Here is a 20,412-nt window from a genome sequence, read left to right on the forward strand (position 1 = left end):
CTCCTTAACTCATATGTTCCAGCTAGGGCTCTGAGAACATCTTCACAGTTGCTGTTGGTGCAGCCTAGATCTCGGCTGAAGTCTAGAGGTGACCGAGCGTTTGCCCTGGCTGCACCAGAGCTGTGGAACAACCTTCCGTTTGGCATCCGGGCGTCTGATTCTATTCAATCTTTTAAATCGCGACTTAAAACCTATTTGTTTAATCTTGCTTTTTCCACCGGTTAATGCCGGCCTTGTTGCATAGATTTATTCGATTAATTCTCCTACTATGCTTTTATTCGTGCTGTGTATGTCATATCCCCATTGTGTACTTGTGGCTTTCCCTGTGAACATAATTTTACCATTTTACATTTTTACATTTTTATGACCCTGATTTTTCCTTGTTTTATGTTAAGCACTTTGGCATACCGTTGGTTTTTAAATGTGCTCTATAAATAAAGATTGTTGTTGTTGTTGTTGTTGTTCCACAGAACGCTGCAAATTCTGATAAGTCTTTTGAAGCACTGCTCAGTCATGTTATCAGTGAGCTCTCGAAGGACAAGAGTGTCTACAAGGTGAACTCTGAAGAAGCAACAATGGTGAGACACTAAAATGACTGCTTAGAGCGTGACTGCCTTCAGGATTACACTCTTTCTCCTCTCTGCCGCTTTCGTTTTCCCTTTAACAATAAATTGCCCATTACCGTGAGAGACTGTGTTTAATATCTCTACTGATCTCTCTAGGGGAGATATACATCACTGTATTATCAGCAAGCTGTAGGCTGATTATTGATCAGGTGTTACTGCTGTTTCCCTCTCCAGCTGAGCTCCAGTGTGTGGTCCCCGCAGTCTATCGAGTTCAGCCTGCAGCAGTTCTGCCTGCCCTTCCTGCGCCTCTCCTGCCTTTTGCAGCATCACCTGTATGGAGACAACCTAACCGGCTGCTTGGTATGATTCATCATAAATGTCATCCTAAATGTTAAAACTGCCTTTTCAGACTAACTGACGGCAAAGCGGTTTGGCTTCTTACAGGAGGAAGAGGAGTTTGCATCCTTGGCTGTATGTTTAGGGCTTTTACCCTCCGCCCCTCAGCCTGCCAACACCGTGCAAAGTGCCTCGTGTCTGGAGTGGCCAGTCAACACCTTTGACTTGGTGACGCAGTGGGGCGCTGAGGTCAAAGGGCTCTCTCAGATACATGCTGACGAGTCACTGGTATGTTTATGAACTTCTCATTTTTAACAGTGTGCAGTCAAGCAAAGCAAGTAAAGGTTTCTTAAAATGACAATCAAAAAATACTCACATATTCTATAAGAAATACTTGGATTTCAATTTAACTTAATGTGCCAGATCTGATTCCTGTATTTAAAGTTTAGTTTTAGCCTTTGTTGTACCTCTCACGTGTGTCTAGCTGACCACGTGTCTTGTGGCCTCCTTCTTTGGGTCAAAGTGTAGTAAGGAGATAAAATCAGTTCATCGCTGGGTGTCTGTCTTCTCCTCCTCAGACCTTGCTGGTTCACGATCCTCAGTGGGCAGCGCCCCGCCTCCTGCAGCTGCCTGACAACTACAATATCATCTTCCAGTACTATCACAGAAAGGCCTGCTCTGCCTGCAAAAAGGTGCCAAAAGACCCCGCGCTCTGCCTTGTTTGCGGCGCTTTCGTCTGTCTCAAAGGCGTGTGCTGCAAGCAGCAGGGTATCTGTGAATGTGTTTTGGTGAGTTTTCCCGGGTTTATAGTTCCTTTTTTATCATCTTCAAAGCATTCTCTGTGAGGCCCAGCATGCAGAATTGACATAGCTGCTTGTTGAAGTCGTCAGCTTTTAGCAAACCTTTTTTTCCCCCACACTTGTCACTTTGTAGCACTCCCAACATTGTGGCGCTGCGACAGGCATCTTTCTACTGATAAATGCTTCAGTCATCATCATCATCCGTGGACATCGTTTCTGTCTGTGGGGCTCTGTTTACCTTGATGCGCACGGAGAGGAAGATCGGGATTTACGGTAAGACGCATAACACCCAGTCACACTTTTTTGTTAATAGATAGCATAGAGTCTTTAGAGCAACTCTTTAAGTACACTTATAACACTTGGTGTGATTCTAGTATGAATTTAAATGTAGTTCCCTTTTTTTTTTTTTTTCCATCCTTGTTTTCCCCCCTCTGGCATGTTTCCAGTCGTGGCAAGCCTCTCTACTTATGTGAGGAGCGGTATCGAGTGTTGGAGCAACAGTGGGTTTCACACACCTTTGATCACATCAATAAGCGTTGGGGGCCTCATTATAATGGACTCTAAGATCTTCCAAAGTCCACTGAAAAACCACATCCCATGATGGAGAAGATTTTTTTTTAGTTTTTTTTTTTTTTTTAGGGATTTTTTTTCCTTCTGGCTTATGTGTCTGCCTTGATCAAAATATTTGGAAACTCTTGCTGTGATAAACACAAACATCCAGCGAGGGCTATTTCTGCCACAGCCTTGGTTTATGTGAAGTTTGGTGTACAGTCATGCCTAAAGATTTAACACGTGTGTGTGTTCAAGTGATTTATTGTGTGGTTTTTCTACAGGGAAAAACAGAATTTGGTGAGATTAAAGTAAAAAAGTAAAAAAACAAAAAAGAAAAAGAGAGGGGGGGGGGGATAAAAAAGAAAAAAAAAAAAAAAAGCACAAATTTGCCCACAAACCGAATTGGTTTGGATCAGGCTTTTAAAGTCTCTCCAGTTTATTTGGTTTAAAAAACAAAACAAAAATCAATTGCTGATTGTCCCTGCAAAGTTTGATTACTTTACCACCATTTCTGATGTAAACGCATATCCCTATTATTTATCAAAATGTGCTCTGCTGTGCTGGCATGAGTTTCAAGCTCCTGGTAAGTATAGCAATGTTACTGCAGTGTGCATTCATTGTCTGCTGACATGTGATAGGAGGCAGGACAAGTCCACCCATCAACACACTAGAGTTTATTTTGCTAACAAGCAAAGACTCTTTCTTTTATGGGTCTAGTTGCAATCCATCCTCAGGAATTTTTTTTGTTTTTGCTGAAATACGTTTTAGATATTTAAATAAATGCTGCTGCTCATTGTTCAAGTAATTAATTTTAACTTTGAAGAATTTGTTTTTGTTTTTTTCCTAAGGTTGTGTTTTGGGTTTACCGTAGATGGCTGGGAATGTTGACTCAAACTCAGTTTAATGGTTAAGGAGGTGTGCGGTCACCAAATTACACCCACTACACTTTTCATAGCGTTGGCCTTTTCACACTGTTTAACTCAAAACTCCACCTTTAAGACACTGAGCTGTCTTAAGCCTCATCATCACCACCCCCATATAAACCCAAAGTCTAAACATTGAGGGAAGGCAAAGAGAACTCACTGCACATCTGGTGTCCTGAGCGTCATGCAAGAGCAAAAATCAGTTCTGTCAGTGTTCTCTCGAGGTATGAAACTCTGTGGGAGTTGTGTTGCTTCTGTGAGGAGACTGCAGTACTTGTCACTCGTCTGTCTGTGCCATCAGAAAAAGGCTTTCCCTTTACGCTTCTGATTGCCAGGTCATAAACTGCAGTACAGAACATTTATTATTATTATTATTAACAACTATCTGTTATACATCATGCATCATGTAGTTGTGATTTATAGTTGCATTCCAACATTGCAAGACTATCAGACTTGAGTATCTGTTATACACTGTGCATGACATCCTTTAAGCCACCATTATTTAAGTGTCTTAGCTACTTCATTTTTTGATTATCATCTTTTTTTTTTTCCTGGAAGAGAAGTTTCATCCAGCCGTGCCTGCAAGATTAAGGGGGCCTATTATGCTTATTTCCAGCTCCATGATTTTAAATGAGACTTCATTAGAGAAACTTTGCTTCTTCACAGTTCACAAGAACATAAAAAGCCCCTTATTTATTATCATTTCTTCTTCTTCTTCTTCTTCTTCTTCTTCTTCTTCTTTAAAATGTCTCTTCAAGCCTCTGTCAACCTAAAAGCTCACTTTCTTCTGATTGGCTGCCCTTTGCCTGGCGTCCCAAAAAACGAAACCTAGTGCTTGTAAGCTCCGCCTCCTCATCTCACGTTCAAAACTGCAGTTCGGCACAGGAGTTGGGAAAACTGTTGTGAACTGAGCAGCTTAAAGGAATTAGTTGTTATCGGCATCCATCACATCAATGACCCAGTTTATTTGTAAATGACAGAAAAAGAGAAAAGGCATAATAGGACCCCTTTTTTAATGCTTACTTTCAGTGATGAGCACACAGCTGATATCCCTGATGTCTGGTTTTGAAATGCTGGGTCACATTGTGCTGCATCGCAGAATCTCTAAGGAACAAGTCAACACTTGAAAAACTTTCTCTTGAATTCATGCATGCTGCTTTTGTGTTTTCTCTTGTCTCTTTTATTTTTGTTGTACCCACTTTGTTAATGACCGCAACCAAATAGCCAACGATGGGTGTAAATTGTAACTGAAAGCTTTTGTGTGTTTTCCTGTATGAATGGGGAGAGAATACAGTACATTACTGTAGGTGCTGACTCAAACTTTCTGAGTTTGACCAGAAAGTGTGACTTGGGACATTTAATGCAAAATGTAACATATGTGAATAAAATATAAACACAGTGATTTTGTGTCTTTTTTCTTTTTTTATGATCATCTTGAACATGACAGTAATTTCTCTGTACTGGATCTCAATCCAATATATCTCCTTTGGGATGTGGTGGAACAGGAGATTCAAATCAGTGAAATGTAGTTTAAAAAAAATCTGCAGCCACTGTACAAGATCCTATCATGTCAGTATGGTCCAAAATCTGTGAGAATTGTTTCCAGAACCTTGTTGAGTTTGTTCCTTGAAGACACATGAAGTGAAGGTCCAACCTGGTGCTAGGAAGGTGTGTCACAATGTGTGCATCTACACACCATCAAATATAAGTGACAGGACTAAATGAAGTCATTTTCAGCAGACATAGCACAAAACTCTAATCAGAAGACTCTAATCCCTAGTAATGATTAAAAACTTTATTTTTCTTTCATTTATCTAATCTTGGCTTACTTCAGTCTCTTTTCACTATTGTGACTTGTAGAGGTAATGCAAATGTTATGACACGTACACTTCTGAGCCTGAACAGCAAATTCTGGAGATACTCATTCAGACTTTACTGTATTATTCCTGCTGTGAGAGGATGCTGCCATCCTTCTCTGGGGGTAGACTGGTCTGCAACAATGTTTAGCTAACATTCCCACAGGAACATTACATTGAAAAGAAATGATGAATGTTATTTACTGTGCAGAGTGAAGAAGTGGTGACTGGTCATTGTTCAACTCATAATGAAAACTGCAGGTCTCTGGGCCATTGGTGCTCAAATCCGACAGACATATCTGGTCGAGTTTTCAACAACGACGAGAATAGAGGTGCTGCAAAAAAAAAGCTAAATATATTTGAAAATCCAGTACTCAACCATTATCATTATAAAAAAGGAAAACTACAATACAATTGCAAACAAGTAGCCGTCTGTGCTGGTTTGTCCTTGCACTGCTACATCTAGTCTCCGGCCCAGTGCTCTGAAAAAGAGGTTTCACTGCCATGTGACTGAGCAGGATAATTGGTCTGAGGCCCTCTGGGTAAAGACCAATGGTCACACAAAGGCTTTGTTTGCTACCAATTAGGCCAAAAAGAAGTAAGAAAAAAAAGTAATCTGCACAGGCTGGGAGTTGTTATGAAGGACACAGCTGAGACCGTGTCACCACTGTCAGGCTGGGAGATGCTACTGTTACAGGCCGTCCTCCGGGGGGCATCACTCGACATCTCCTTCTTTTCCCCCCACGCAGGTAAGTAACACGCTGCTCTCCAGAGCATGAATAGACTATTCAAGGTTACATCAGGTGATACTGGTCAGCCAGTTAACCGCTTCCGGTCTGCAGGACAACATGCTCAGGTGTCCATACTGTTAATAATTAAAGTGTTTGCTGAATAAACAGGGAAATTACTTCGCATATGTTGCTATGGACGGTAAGCTGGGTCTAAAGAGTTGATTCAGACAGTGTGCTTTAGGTCTTTATTAAACTCACACGGAGATGGAGATGCAGCTGTGCAGTGATACTCTGTCTTAAACAGTTTCCTCTTTTGCAGATGACAGAGATGGAAATACTGAGGCGACAATGTCGAGGTAGGTACGAGACTCCTCATCTGTAGCGCTAAAAAACAAAAAAATGCACAGCCCTAAACCTTAACCTGGATGTCTTTAATCACTGTGTCAGTTTGGTTTTACTTTACTCTGTGAAATACTGTAAACCAGCAATCATTCAGGGAAGAAACCGGAAGTTAGATGGAAAAAAAAAAAGTTAAATAGGCTACATTATGATAGTTATGCAAAAATCGCAATATATACAACACTTTTTGTGTTTTACAATCACTTTAGCTTAAAATGCTCCTTTTTTCTTTCTTTTTTTCTCTTTGTCTCTGTTCATTACCACAGTGGGTTTAAAGCAGAACAATAAAGATGTGAAATGTACACTTCCATCTTTAGTACAGAAGCTTCATCACACTCTGAATTTCCTTCTTTTATAGGCTTTGCCAGACCTGTACCACCTTCAGTTTTGTCTTTACTTAGTGAAAGACGTGGTCAGGTGACTGACTCTGATGTTTAAGAGTATTCTCTTTATTGGCGTTAAGAAGCATTGGGCTTGAGCAGGAAGTATAACTCCATGCATTTAAGAAGCTGTCCTGCTTCTGGTCAATAAACATCAGTGACCCAGTTCAGTTGGCAGTCAAACAGGCCCATGCTGTCACACCACCTCCTCTGTGTTTTCAAGGGGTCTGTTTTGGATCACGAGCCCATTCGAGTCTTGTTTTCCCATCACTGTGTACAACTTTGGGCCAAGTTCATTGGTCCAAAGAATTTCTTTTAGAACTAGATGTTTTCCAGCGACTATTTTGGCATGTTGTTTGCATCTCTTTAATTGTAGACTTTCACAATAAATACACCAAAAGCCTCAGAACTGCTGTTGATTTGGTTAGATGCTGTGAAGTGGTTTTCCAAGTAAAAGATTCTGTAATCACCCTCTTTACTGCATTGTTGATTTGGCCACTTCTGAAGCTTCCTGTCTCTCTGATAGGTCAGTTTGGTATTTTTCTGCCTTATGGTAGCCTTGTTTAGCCTTCTTAACTTGGTCTGATGCCTCTTGGTGCCTCTATCTTATGAATTCTCATTCAGAACAGCTGCCGAACTTAAACAACTGGAATCAACTCCAGACTTTATATGTCAATAATGTGGAAACAGACCACACATGGCTCAAAGCTGCATGTAAACTGTGTAAAATGAACAGACCTTAAACCCCTTGAGTTAAAGTTTAAAGTGTACAATTAAATCATTTGCTGATTACATCATGTGTTGGTGTCCATACACGACACTGTGTGAAACATTTAAAGACCTGACTTTAGGTAATACATTATTAAAGTAACACTAAGGAAAAAAGCACTGGGTCACCTACACATTACATCAACAGGAGCTGCCTGGCCATGGAAACCCCGGCCATGAAGCTCCCAGCACACAGTTTTGGTGCTGATGTTAATGCCAAATGAGAGAGAGCTACACTGTAAAATGTAATATTGTGTTTAATTAAAAATATTAAATAGGCTGAACTCCATTTTTATCAGTTTGTTATTAGAACTCAATTTAAATAAGTTACCAGTACTTTTTATGCAAAAACGGTGATAAACTCAATTAATTTGAGTTGTCTTAACTTAGAAAAACTAAGTAAGCTGGAAGTTTTGCTTCTCAGTGCGGAAGGATGAAAGATGTGTTTTGAAAATGCCACGTGACTACCGTCCTCCTCCCTCTCGGATCAGTCCGCGTGTTCATGGTGCATTTGTTATGGAATATGTTGAGCAAACCTGGAGAAGCGTCAGCTCAAGATATTATTGTTGTCATTGCTGTGGATCTTTACCTGATACACTGACTTGGTGAGTAAATGTTTACTCTTATTCAAACTGATTTTGTGGCTTCTCTTAGTTTAGCACCAGGTTTATAATCTTGCTAGCTAGTTAGTGTTAGCCTAGCGTTGCTGCTGCCGCTGGGCTCATGTTACTTAAAAATTAACACCACAGCCTTAAAAACCTTATATAAAACTATGTCGGTGAAATTTTCTGTTGATTGTTTGAAATAAATAAGTGAGATAAGAGCCCAGACAAAATTCTTCTGAAGGTGCAGCCGTTAGGGGTGGGGTAGGTGTGGGGGTGGATAACAGAGCTCTCCGAAAACGTGGAAGTACTTTTGCAAATATGTGATATTTTGATAAATTAAGTAGATATTTGAGCATTACATAGCTACATTCTCGCCTGAAAATATCTTAAAAGGTTATTTTGTGACCCAGAAAGGGTAGTCTGGGGAAAGGGAGGATCACATTTGTCGGCCACGGTTGTCGGAGCCTGTGCGTACTTGTAAGTGCGGCAATGGCGGAGGAGCACTGCTGAAAAACTTATTTATTTATTTTTCAGGCGAGAATGTAGCTGTGTAAATTTCAAATATCTGCTCGATTTATCAAGACATCACATATTCATCACGTCCATTTTTTTTCATGCTTTGTGGCAGCTTTTGAACATCTGTGGCATCTATTAATGTCAAATCTAGCCTTTATTTAACAACATAAGCAAACTCTATGTTACAATGATTGCACAGCCATTAAGGATCAAATCAGTTTCTGAAATATGTTCTGTTTTTTCTCCCTCTACTTGCTTCTTACTGTCTTTGAGGCTCGGGACCAGCACTCCTGTTGTTGGACAGAAAGACATCAACTCAGTGGTAAGTATTTTGGTTTTCCAATATATTAGCAACTTTCAGTGACATTTATATTAATCAGGCTGAACTTTAACCATAGCTTGTTTTACTTATTGTTTTGTTTGTGCTTTGGTTTGGGGAAGTTGTTTCTTTACTGATCTTTTCCTGTCTTCTGTTATTAAACTTGAGATATGACTGCACTATGCTGTTGCTGGTGACTCCAGTTAATTCTACAAGACATGCTGTGTAAGTAAACAAACAACAACAGTTTGGTCTGCATTTCTTGAAAGATCACATCCCCCAAACTTAGTTTAGAGGGTCTACACTGTATATAGTGAAGTCTGCAAGTTTTCAAACAGCAAAATTTGTTTTGTGCCCAAATCATTTTGCACATCATTAGAATGAAAGTTATTGGCCATGTTTGCATAGCCCTTTTTAAAATGATGCTTTCATGACATTATTGTATGTTGAGTGGTGGTCACGGCTATCCAGACTGACAATTTGGGACATTGAATGTCACCTCTCCGGTGGGGAGGGAGCCTGAGATTGTCTAAATTGGAGTCTGTTTTATACCAAATGCAGAAAAAAATGTTTTAAGAAAGCAATTAAGTTCATGTTCCAAAAAAAAAACAAAACGATTGTTTGCTTGCAGGACACCAGGAGAGATGAGTCCTCCGTCACAGATGGTGTGGTCAGTGAAGATGGTCGCCTGCAAGTTCAAGCTCATTGCATCTCCAACCCACATCCACTGCCACTGTACTTAAGGGAAGTTAAAGACTTTCTTCTGCACCTACATTTGAATCACCTCGATCCATGATAGTCATTCAGGCAGTAATGCCTGGACTGGAAACAAGCCATCCTTAAAATAATACAACATTCCAGCTCCTGTGTTGGAATGCAAAACAAATGTGTTGTTTAAATTACAGACTGCACTTGTGACAGAACAACAAATATTTTATTTTGATAATATAAGTAATGTAAGTACAAAACAAACTTGTGGTAGGCCTAAACTTACTTTCAGAATAATTACATCTGAGACTTTGTTTCATTGTAAGATTCTAACAGTGATGGCAATATAATTGTTTGTTGTTCAGCAGAACATGTCCAGTATGTTGGCTGTTGTACTTTCTTGTGTTTGAAAATAAAAGTTGGGCTGATTTTAACATCATTATAAAAATTGTTGTTAATTATTTTTAATCATATTCACGTTACCACAAATTGTTTTTTCATTTAGTTGAACTTGAAATGTTTGTCAGTAGGTAAACAATTAGTATTGCACAGTCAGAGATATCAAGTTATTCTTAATACTGCAGACTTGCAATGTATAAGTTGTCCTAACAGTCATCTTAAGTAAGCTTTACTTAGTTTTTTTGAGGCAACGAGTTTCCATAATTTTTTTGAGTTCTGGGAACTAACACGGCTGTACAGTGTACTCAAAATGAGTAAGTTGCCCTAACTTGGTCATCTTACGTAAACTTGATCCAATTTTTTTGAGTTCTGGGAACAAATGATCTTGTACAGAGTACTCAAAATAAATAAGTTGTCCTAACTTAGTCATTTTTAGCTAAGCTTTACTCAATTTTTTTTGAGGCAACGAGTTTCCATAATTTTTTTGAGTTCTGGGAACTAATTAGATTTTACAGTGTATGGACTCATCAGAGCATCGGCAACTTTTACATGCTATCCGCCTCACTCGACTCCAGTCTGTAAACTTTACGTGGTTTGCTTGTCATGCCTAAATGTTTTCCACTTTGCAGTAATACCGCTTAGAATAGATCAATTGATTATCTTGAAGGGAAGAAAATTTCACAAACTGCCTGATGACTGACCAAAACAAATGTAAGAACAAAAAATTGCTTCCCTGCTACGATTGCAGATGCTTTCTCATTCAGTTTTGTTACGTTTAAACAGTAGCACAGCCATACTCACATCCATCACAGTGGCACAGCTGTGGTGTTTGTGATGATATGGCTGAGATTAATTTATAATTAATTATAAATAAGAAATTATAATTCATTTAAGACTGATTACTTAGATGGTGATGGTGCCTTTTTGTTATTACGGTTGATGCTTTGTGTATCCAAAGATGTCAATCAGGGATCATTAATCATGCAGGTGCACCGCTAAGATTAAAGATGTTAATGTTTAAAATAAATGCATTTGTCTCTGCTTGTGTGAGGCTTTGGCCTTCCAGGGTGAGAACAAGGGCGAAATGCTTCAGGCCTGACTCATGGCTAGTGGAGGTTTACCGTAAAGCCTCTTCATATCCCCTTAAAAGGGATTATTGGTTTTTTCCCCTCTCCATAGACTTACCAAAGGGGTTTACCCAGCGGACTTCCCATAAGGCTCTGCCACAGAGGGTGGAATTGTACGAGTTTGATGGAAGCAGAAAATTAGATTACTGCCTTTCACTCTGTACTGTTTCTGGTGACAAAGATGTGCTGCAGCCGGCCACGTCATGTACAGCTGTTACCGCCTCAGACCTACACTTAGCATTATGTAGATGCACAGAAAATGTGCCCAATGAGCAAAGGCAGAGCAGGGTAGTTTTTCCAAATATAATCACCGTGTTACTATGCACATATTCCTGTTTTGTAACTGAAAATACCATGTACCACTGTGTATCAGACACAGCATCCCTTTTTTCAGCTGTGCTGATAAGAATGGTAAACAAAGGGTAACCTGAGCACTGCAATCGAAGAGCAGCGGTGTCCTGTTCTTAAGCGCTATTTCACTGTATCTCCTGCCCATTTAAAGAAATTCTCGTTGCCTTCTGGTAGTAAAAAAGAGCTCGAACAAGTCTTTATTGATTGGGTTTGGTTCTCATTTATGTATTTACATTGTTTATTTATTAAGTAGGCACCGAGCGGTTTAACACAGTTCCAGTACATAGCATAAAACTGATGCTGAGCTGAAAAGCTGATGCTATTTTTAACCTTAGTTGGCTTCCACAAATACATTGTATAATTTAAATGCTTTAATGGTCACTATTATGCCGATAATCACTTAGCAAACATGTCAAGTTGAATGCAAGAAAAAAAAAAATCAATAAATTGATCTTGTTTTCTTTCAGCATCTCCCAGCCTGATTTTTTTTCTTCTCTTAGATGCTATAAAACTTTGCTCAGTCTATTTTGTGATCCCTCGTCATAGATTGTACCTGCCTACAAATCATAGTTAGAAAAGTTTTATACGAGAAATAAAATACCAGTAATTGTGTAGGAGATTAAATGAAGGCGTGGTTGTTTGGAGCGGCTGTTTCAGCTGCGAATACACACGTGGAGAGAACCTTTTGTGTCTAAAAATGTTTTTAATTTGTACAAAAAACTGAAGAAACATGCTCTCTGTGTTTTTAATTAGTTTGTTAAAAAATTACAGTCAAATTGTGTTTTTTTTCCCCTTATTTGCTACTGCTGTAGTGATTAATCAAAATATGACAAATGCCCATATTTGGGAAAACGTTCAAAATGAGGAACGGTATAAAAATGTTAGAAACTTCTACATAGTTGGTGCAAGTGTCGGCTTGTGTTAGGGCACTTTCCAGCTCCTGGAATATGTAGCATTGTGGTTTTTCAGGTGAAACTGATTATTATTATTATTATTATAAAGTACTGATCCAGGCACATTTTAAATGCTTAAACTTAGACTAAAAAGCTGAAATACCTACATATTTGTAGTCTTATATACTTATAGCCTGGGAGGTTTTTTTTGTCTTTGGAGGCTCTGGATATCTTTGTCATATTGCTTTATGGTTTATAAGGCTCTAGAGCATCAGAAGCTGTCTGAACGAGTGAAGCAGCAGCAGCTCGATGTGTAAAGGACATTATGAGCAGAGTGAAGATAGGCAGAAATCATGTGACTTAGAAACTGTCACAGACTTCCTGGTTACTGGGCTGCAACAGGGGATGCTTCATATCAGCCACCATTATGAGTGGCTACATCTGCCACCTGAATATTTAACAGCACTGTGCATCAGGTTGCAGATTACTAGTGAATTATTAATCCCTATAGATTGGCATGAACTAGCCTGGAGCGTTTTGTCGTGAGGCAGTGGCAAGCACGTTCACAGTAGCAGGTATGTCTCACTTACAGCTTTATCATCTGCACTTTATTAATTTTAAATGAGTTATGAATATATTTAAGTGAGTGAGCTAACGTGGTATATTTGTGATGGATTCTTTTTAAAAGGTAAGTTTTTGGGGAGGGTTTATTGCTCAAATTGGGTGAGATCAAAGTTCTTGTGCTACTTGTAAAGTTCTAAAAATATAATATTCACACATTAATCACTAAATGAATTGTACATTTAACAATAATCTGCATACAGGCTCAGCTACACAACTAAAAGTTGGAGGAAAACATTGCAGATATCTCAGAGAAAAGCTACTGTAGAGAAATATGAGCTGTCTGTTATAGAAAAAAATAGGTGTGGTGGCAACAAGTGACAGGTGATGTTACAGTACTTACAGAACTTGCAGTAGACATCCTTAAAGAAAAAATATATTATTAAATTTCAAGGTTAATGACTGTAATTAGTCTGTACTGCTATTTATGTAAATTCCAACAGTGTGTGCTCCACTTATGTGGGCAAACTAACTTTCTATGTGATGAGATAAAAACTTTACAGCTCATGGGGGGAAAACTCTCCACTTTGATGGTTTTGCAAAGAGATGTTGATATCTCAAATGATTAATTCCTAGTGTATTGATGGGTAAGACAACATATTTGATTATAAATAGTAATATATAAGTGATCTGATATATTTGTATTTAAATGTGTGATGTGAAAAAACTCACAATTACAGCAGGCACTTTGGCTTTTTCGGCGATGACATGCAGCTCCTTGAAGGACACTCTGAAGGGTATCACTCTGTGCTGCATGTCTGTGCGTCTCTGCAGAATTGTGGTATATCCATCTAGTATCAGTTAGCATGCCATTGCTCACGGTGCATGCACAACATTTCATAAATCTGTCCTCATGTGTGAGTTGCTGCGCCCCCTGAGGGTTACACATCATTCACTGTTTTTCCCATCAATATGCGAACTTCCCCTGCCTTTCTCAGGGTCATACAACCTCCGTGATGCATAACACATTTATGACAAAAGGAGCATTCGTGAGATTGCACACAAACATCCCTCTCCATCACGCTTATCTGGATTATGTGTCGTTTTGTAAAAATAAGATTCATGCATCCCGACGTGGCTGTATCACTTCCTTATCCATCATGTTATTTGTTCTCAGCTGTTTTGACACTTAATCCTTTGCATCATTGGCCATATATGTTGTATTTTGCCACAGAAGCATCACATGTTGACTACAAGGATGATTTACATTGGTGTTTTCCATTCCCGTTGGTCATTAGTGCTTATAACTGTAATAAGCTGAAGACATGCAAACGCTTTATAGTTTTATACAACAGTTTATTTGGAGGTGTGGCAATGCTTCAGTGTTCACTCAGGACAGCGCTTCTCAAGATAATCTCTAACCAATCCGATTGATCTTTAGAAGATTGCACTTCTTAGTGTGCAGTGACAAGGTCCCTGTGGAGAGGGCTAATTCAGTAGCTGTGGGAAATGCCACTTGTTGCCTGTCCTCCCATGGAGGCCATTCCTGTTGCTACTGGTGTTGTTATATTATGATCGCCAGAGAGTCTTTGGTTGTAATTCTTCTCAGCCCTGATGAGTCAGAAGAAAATAACACTTGCCATGTAAGTAGAGTGTTGTCTGTGGACTTATATTGCTTTGATTTGTCCAGGTCGATGCAGTCATTGGTTTTAGCTGAACAAAAATGCCTCAGGGAATAAATGTACTCTGTGTGCTTTACCTGCACAGTTTATAGGTTTTAATTACTTGCTGCTCTGTCACGGTAAGGTTCAACTGTTATTCACAACAAGCATCCTTTCTGCAAGACGAAGTAGTGAAGGTTTTAAGGGAATTAACATTTCCATTTGTTTCTGTAAACGTTGCAAATTATTCAAGATTCATTTTTTAAAATCTTGGTATGATTGTTTTTATTGTCCAGGAGATCACTATATGGACTGTACCCCTACAAGTCCAGCATGCTTGGACTGGAGACTCTGGGCGATCCATCAGGTGACTGGGATATAGTGGAAACCATTGGCAAAGGAACTTATGGAAAAGTCTACAGAGTGACCAACAAAAAAGATGGGAGTGAGGCAGCAGTGAAAGTGTTGGACCCGATTAATGTAAGTCCGATTAAAGTGTGTTTACTGCTGGACCCGGCTTCTTGTTGACTGTTTTCAATCTCACAGAACTGGTTAGGGTTTAGATGCAGTATCTGTTCAGGCTATTTTTGCAGAATAGTAATGATGTGTATGTATGATGTCAGAAGGTTTGAGGGGTATGAGTTTATGCTGATGCTGTTTGGCAGTGAAGTAATGGTGATCTTAAGGTGTTTTGACTGTTGTGGGAGGAGATCTAGCTCTGGATGAGCACCCATTAGCTCAGTGGTTCCCAGCTTATCTGGTTTATAGCACCCTGAAATGACACTATGTGATTTAACCAAGACAGCAGGCAGAAAGGACAAATGAATGTTTGCAAATGCAGAAGAAATCTGTTGAACAACTCCTCACCTGACTGCCATGACCTTTGTGATTATGTGATTATGAGAGGAATATGTTTTGTAGATTTGAGCTTTTGCTGTTTGCCCTTCCTGGTGCTACCCCCAAGGGATTTGTGTTTCCTCTTGGTCTTGAACCAGGGATCATTTGCATGTTAGGTGAATGTGTAAACCACTACCTACACATGCAGTTAAGACCATGGAAAATACAAATACCTGAATTTCACTAAACTTGGTGCACAGACTTCTTGGATATGAAGATAACATATAAACTGCACAGCAGTTATTTGTCAGATAATTGCATTTCAATAAGAGAGAGATCATTTGGAAAAATAAACATATTTATTTAAAGACAGAATTTGAATAAAAGCTATTTGATGATTAGACTCAGATGAACCATTGCAGCAGAGCGGACACCCATCAGTGATAGAAACTGAAGATAAAGATGACAGCTTAGATGGGGCTCTGAGAGACTGGGGTAAAAAAATAATTATAGTTGAGGTCTAACTAACCTGTTTAGATACCCACATGTTGCTCAAAGGAACCACACATGACTTTAAGTCTTAATACAAGTTAAGCAGCTGAGTTATAGAAGAATGTATCCCCATGGAGTTGTCACGAAAGGGAGAATTGGAGACAAATCCTTTTTCTTTTTGAAATGTCACTGTCAGCCTCCTAGATTCACTTGCATGGCAGTGGACCGTGCTGTTAATTGAATCTGAGGGCTTTGACCCACATGTTGGGAACCACTGATTTAGATTAGGGCATGCTAATGTCATGCTGCACGTGTAAATACAGCCAGTTCTGCCAGGTGTTATCTCATAGCTAAACAAAAGCATAACTAAACCTGCCTAAAACTCCTAAGAGGTTTAATTACTCTGCAAATCCATTTTGAACACATTCTTTGAACCTGCACCTTTTTTATTGTTTTTTACCTTCTATGGCCTTTTTTTGGCTCTTTGTACATCACTGACAAGCCTATCCTGTAAAAATAAAACTTAGTTTAAAGATGTAATTTAGCTGCTGGCTTTATGCACATTAAACCTCCAGGTTTTCCTTATGAATGATATGATCTGACATTGCGTGTATGGCTCACTGTAACTTTTTATTATATAGTGTTGGTGAGGAAGTTTCTACCTTGCAAGACCTCATAATACTGTGACAGAAAACTAAAACCACTGTGTTTTTCTTTGTAACCAACTTGTCTCAGCATTCGAGCCATTCAAACAGAGTAAGTTGCCGGTACTTTTCCCCCTCTCCATCTTGATGCAGTCGTACTTGCACTTGCTCCTGTGATATATATCAATGTCTCCCCTTTTCATTTATTTCCTGTCGTGCTAAATCTAACGTGCTCTTACCAGAAACTGTAGCTCCTGCATCGCCTGTATCCTCTCTGTATATCCGTCCATTTGTCTGCGTGATAAGGATACTGTAGACTCTGAATTGGCAGCATATTGTGGGAGTGTGACTCGGTCTGAGGTGAGCCTGTGATTGTGTCAGTGGAACAATCCCCATCCTGGCAGCGCTATCCACCATGATGCGCCCCTGATGGCCATGAAGATGAAGCTGCCTCCTCTCCCATCCCTCTCCCTGATTAGACTGCTGACACTATCACTCAGACATCCAGGAAGAGAAATTCTGCCTCTCTGACTGTTGATCTTCCCTCCCACTGAGATTTACTTTGATAGAAAAGTGCTTCCAGAAATAGTTCAGCACAGCGGCCCATCCCTTCCTTTTTTTACTGAGTTTATAACCCCATCTTTAGGTTTCTTATTATAGTAGCCTAGTTCACTAAAAATGAAACGCAGCCTGAAATATTGAAGCACAAATACACCTTTTATATAGCACATCACAGTGTTGATTTATCTCTTTCCTTGCTGTACTTAAACACTGCTTGTTTTCTGATTTTGTTTAAAGGATGTGGATGAGGAGATTGAGGCAGAATACAACATACTGAGGTCCCTGCCCAACCATCCTAACGTGGTGAAGTTTTATGGCATGTTTTATAAGTCGGACAAATTAACTGGCGGACAGCTCTGGCTGGTACTGGAGGTGAGCACTTTATTATGTATATTTGTATAACACGTGTTAGACTTTTCATACTTTATGAAGGGCTTATTGTCAGTTCTCATTAATGCAACTGTGGTTGGGAAAATTATTGCGACCATGTTCTATAAACTGGCAATCTGAAGACACTGAAGACAGGGACCAGGTCTGCCACAGCACACAGTTAGTTGCTGTCTTCAAAGTGACTTTGGTGTTTCAAGACAGCCATTAAAACAGTCACTCTGTCAGTCTGTTATCAGTTTGTGATCTCATTGGCCCTGACAGGCTAAGATTAAATGTAATGTGTTGGCACTTATTTAGAAACTGGCTGACTGCAGTCTTTCTGAGTCAGACTGCGATTGTTAGGAAATAGGTTGCCTCCCGTCGAGCAACCTGTGCAATCGCTTTGTGATCAACAGCTAATCTCCTTGCAGTCTGTTGCTTATAGCAAACAAATTCAGTGCAATCACCCAATTTTTCATAGTTGCAAGGAGGTTGCTGTCTAGTTTTTACTCTAGTGTGATTGAGCCATAAGAGTTAGATCCTTATGTTTGTAGGTTAAATATGAATCTACACCATAGCCAGTTAGCTTAGCATAACAAAAGAAACAGCTAGCCTGGCTCTGTCTGAAGCTGTCTAAATCTGGCTCTCAGCCCCTTTAAAACTTGGTAAAGATGATATTCTGTCACTATTATTTAAATCCCTGCAAACAACAGTGTAAAAAGAAACAACACATTTTGGTTTTATTACCAGGTTTATACCACTTGGAAGCTTTTGCTAATGCTTTATGTCTGCTTTGGCTCAGTGGGAAATGGGTCATTTGTGTGTCAGGTGTACCCTTCAGTTTGGCCATAATAATGGTGGATAAAGCTGTCATTTACCTCAAAGACCACCCATGTCTCTGACAGTCAACAAAACGGCAGAAAGGAAGAAGCGTGCTAGTCAATAATAGCATTACAAGTTTCAGAAACAAAGAAAATGAGAGAGAAAAACACATTATTAGGCCTGAGGGATACACAGTGTGAGTTTGGTGGGAAATGCCAGGGTTATTCCAAGCTTCAAATTAGCCATGCGCGTATGCACAGTTAGTGCAATGATGGTTATACCAAACAATCTGTTACCTGGAGAGTCTTTTTCTTGTATTTCGTCACAATTTCATAATCAAATGGCTCAAGTAAATAAAACCCCTCTTTAAAAAATGAAGTTTAAAACTCTGAAATCCTTTTTCATATCGACCGGTGACAAATTAAAGGAAAAACATTAATCCACTGGGTCTCACAGTCCGAGAAACCTGGGAATTAGTTATGCCAGCAGAGACATTTTGCTGGGATGGCTTTTGCCTTTAGTCAGAAGGTCAGTGCTAATCAATATAAAGTGTTCTGAGTTATCAGCTTTACAGCTTTTCAGGATCAGGATCACAGTGACTGGTTTGATTAGAAGTCACCAGTTCTTAACCCGTTTGAATGCTCTGAGACGTTTTGGAGTGATGTGTTAGGTTAGCTGATTCACAGACATGAAGAATCTTTGCATATTGAAGCTGCTCTCTCAGCAAGTACTGACCAAACACAATAACACCATACTAAGACACTTTATGTTGGTTTACCCTTTAATTTGTCGCTCTTCTGTATTTAAGAAAGCATTGATCTGGGTCTCAGTTTGCCAGGAAACACCACCTACACGAATGTCAATGCTATTGTGCTGCTCTGCTTTCTCTAACTTGTGTGTGTGGGCTAGCTCTTTCCATGAATCATAATCTGGAGTGGTGAGTGATGGACGAGTCACTGGAGTTTCTCTGTCTCCCTCCCAGCTGTGCAACGGCGGCTCTGTCACAGAACTCATCAAAAGCCTGCTGATGCGTAGCCAGCGTCTGCAGGAGCCTGTTATCGCATACATCTTATGCAGTGCCCTCTTGGTAAGATGCAAAGCTGCAAATGCAGGGGGAGGAGGTGGGACACCAACATGCAGAGAGCGTGCTGAGGATTTATTTTCAGCTGGGGAAGTGTGACAAGCAGTTATGAATGTCTCTCCTTCCGAACAGCTGTGGGAGTTCTTTTATGTAGTTTGTACAGCTCAACTTTTAATGCATCATATTCAGATTTTTTTTTTAACGCAAATGACTTATTGTGTGTCATGATTCATGCTCAGCAGCACCTTGCATTATCTGTCCTCTAATTTAAAAGGGGCTCCAGCATTTGCACAACAACCGGATTATCCATCGTGACGTCAAAGGCAACAACATCCTCCTGACAACTGAGGGAGGAGTCAAACTGGTTGACTTTGGTAATGATCTTTGAAAGAGGCAATTTAGCCCATCCAATCTTTTCTCTGAAGTGCGTCGTTATAGATAAATGACTCTTTTTTTTGTGAGTGATCTTTTGGAAGTGTCAGCAACATTGTTTGTGAAGGCAAACACAAGCGCAGGATAAATCATTTAACCCACACTTTAGTCCCATGCTCACCATAACGTCTTTTAATTCATGGACCGTAGCCTTAGCCCGAAGCTATTATTGCTCATTTAAATTGCATTATTTGATCCTTTGCATATTAAAAGAAAGCTGCTATGGCAAATGACTTTGAGTCACCCCCAGGCATGTTTATGTCCCCTGTGTCATGGAGATGAAGTGGACTCACGCTGATAAAAATCTGTCCTACATAATTTGAAATGATTATTGCCCATTATTATTGCTGCTTGGCAGGTTGCCACACTAAATTATATGCCAGGATTTATTGATTAGTTCAAACATTTACTGTCTGCTGTAATTTATCCCAAGAAATATTCACGCTAATGAAGTAAGATCGAGTTTTGCATTTTCTTTTCCATTTTTTTGTAGGTGTTTCAGCTCAACTGACGAGCGCACGACTGCGGAGGAACACGTCAGTCGGGACACCGTTTTGGATGGCTCCTGAGGTCAGACTCTAAGGGCTGCACACGCATGTTCATGTCTGGTAATGCAGCAGTAAAACATGCACACGTGTTTTAGTGGCTAATGGATTCTTTTTATATATATATGTAAAGTGTGATGTAGCTGTTAAACAGAGCGCCTCAGTTATTTCCGTGTGA

At 39.7% G+C, this 20,412-nt stretch overlaps 2 protein-coding genes across 3 annotated transcripts in view; both read left to right on the forward strand.

Annotated features, from left to right (window-relative positions):
• Positions 1-4,579, forward strand: part of ubr3 (ubiquitin protein ligase E3 component n-recognin 3) — a 40,288-nt gene extending 35,709 nt beyond the window's left edge. For both annotated transcript variants that reach the window (XM_063497430.1, XM_063497431.1), the window contains 6 exons: positions 471-578; positions 801-926; positions 1,011-1,190; positions 1,481-1,690; positions 1,836-1,975; positions 2,149-4,579. In XM_063497430.1, the coding sequence (XP_063353500.1) occupies positions 471-578; positions 801-926; positions 1,011-1,190; positions 1,481-1,690; positions 1,836-1,975; positions 2,149-2,266 (882 nt within the window). In that variant the 3' untranslated portion in view covers positions 2,267-4,579. The remainder of the gene's footprint in view (positions 1-470; positions 579-800; positions 927-1,010; positions 1,191-1,480; positions 1,691-1,835; positions 1,976-2,148) is intronic.
• A 1,110-nt stretch (positions 4,580-5,689) lies between these two features.
• Positions 5,690-20,412, forward strand: part of myo3b (myosin IIIB) — a 68,035-nt gene continuing 53,312 nt past the window's right edge. Inside the window, 7 exon segments of the mRNA XM_063497428.1 lie at positions 5,690-5,782; positions 6,084-6,120; positions 14,748-14,931; positions 17,223-17,357; positions 19,159-19,263; positions 19,532-19,631; positions 20,183-20,259. Coding sequence (XP_063353498.1) covers positions 5,716-5,782; positions 6,084-6,120; positions 14,748-14,931; positions 17,223-17,357; positions 19,159-19,263; positions 19,532-19,631; positions 20,183-20,259 — 705 coding nt within the window. The 5' untranslated portion in view covers positions 5,690-5,715.

This window comes from Pelmatolapia mariae, linkage group LG16_19, assembly GCF_036321145.2.
Source record: "Pelmatolapia mariae isolate MD_Pm_ZW linkage group LG16_19, Pm_UMD_F_2, whole genome shotgun sequence".
Classification (NCBI taxonomy): Eukaryota; Metazoa; Chordata; class Actinopteri; order Cichliformes; family Cichlidae; genus Pelmatolapia; species Pelmatolapia mariae.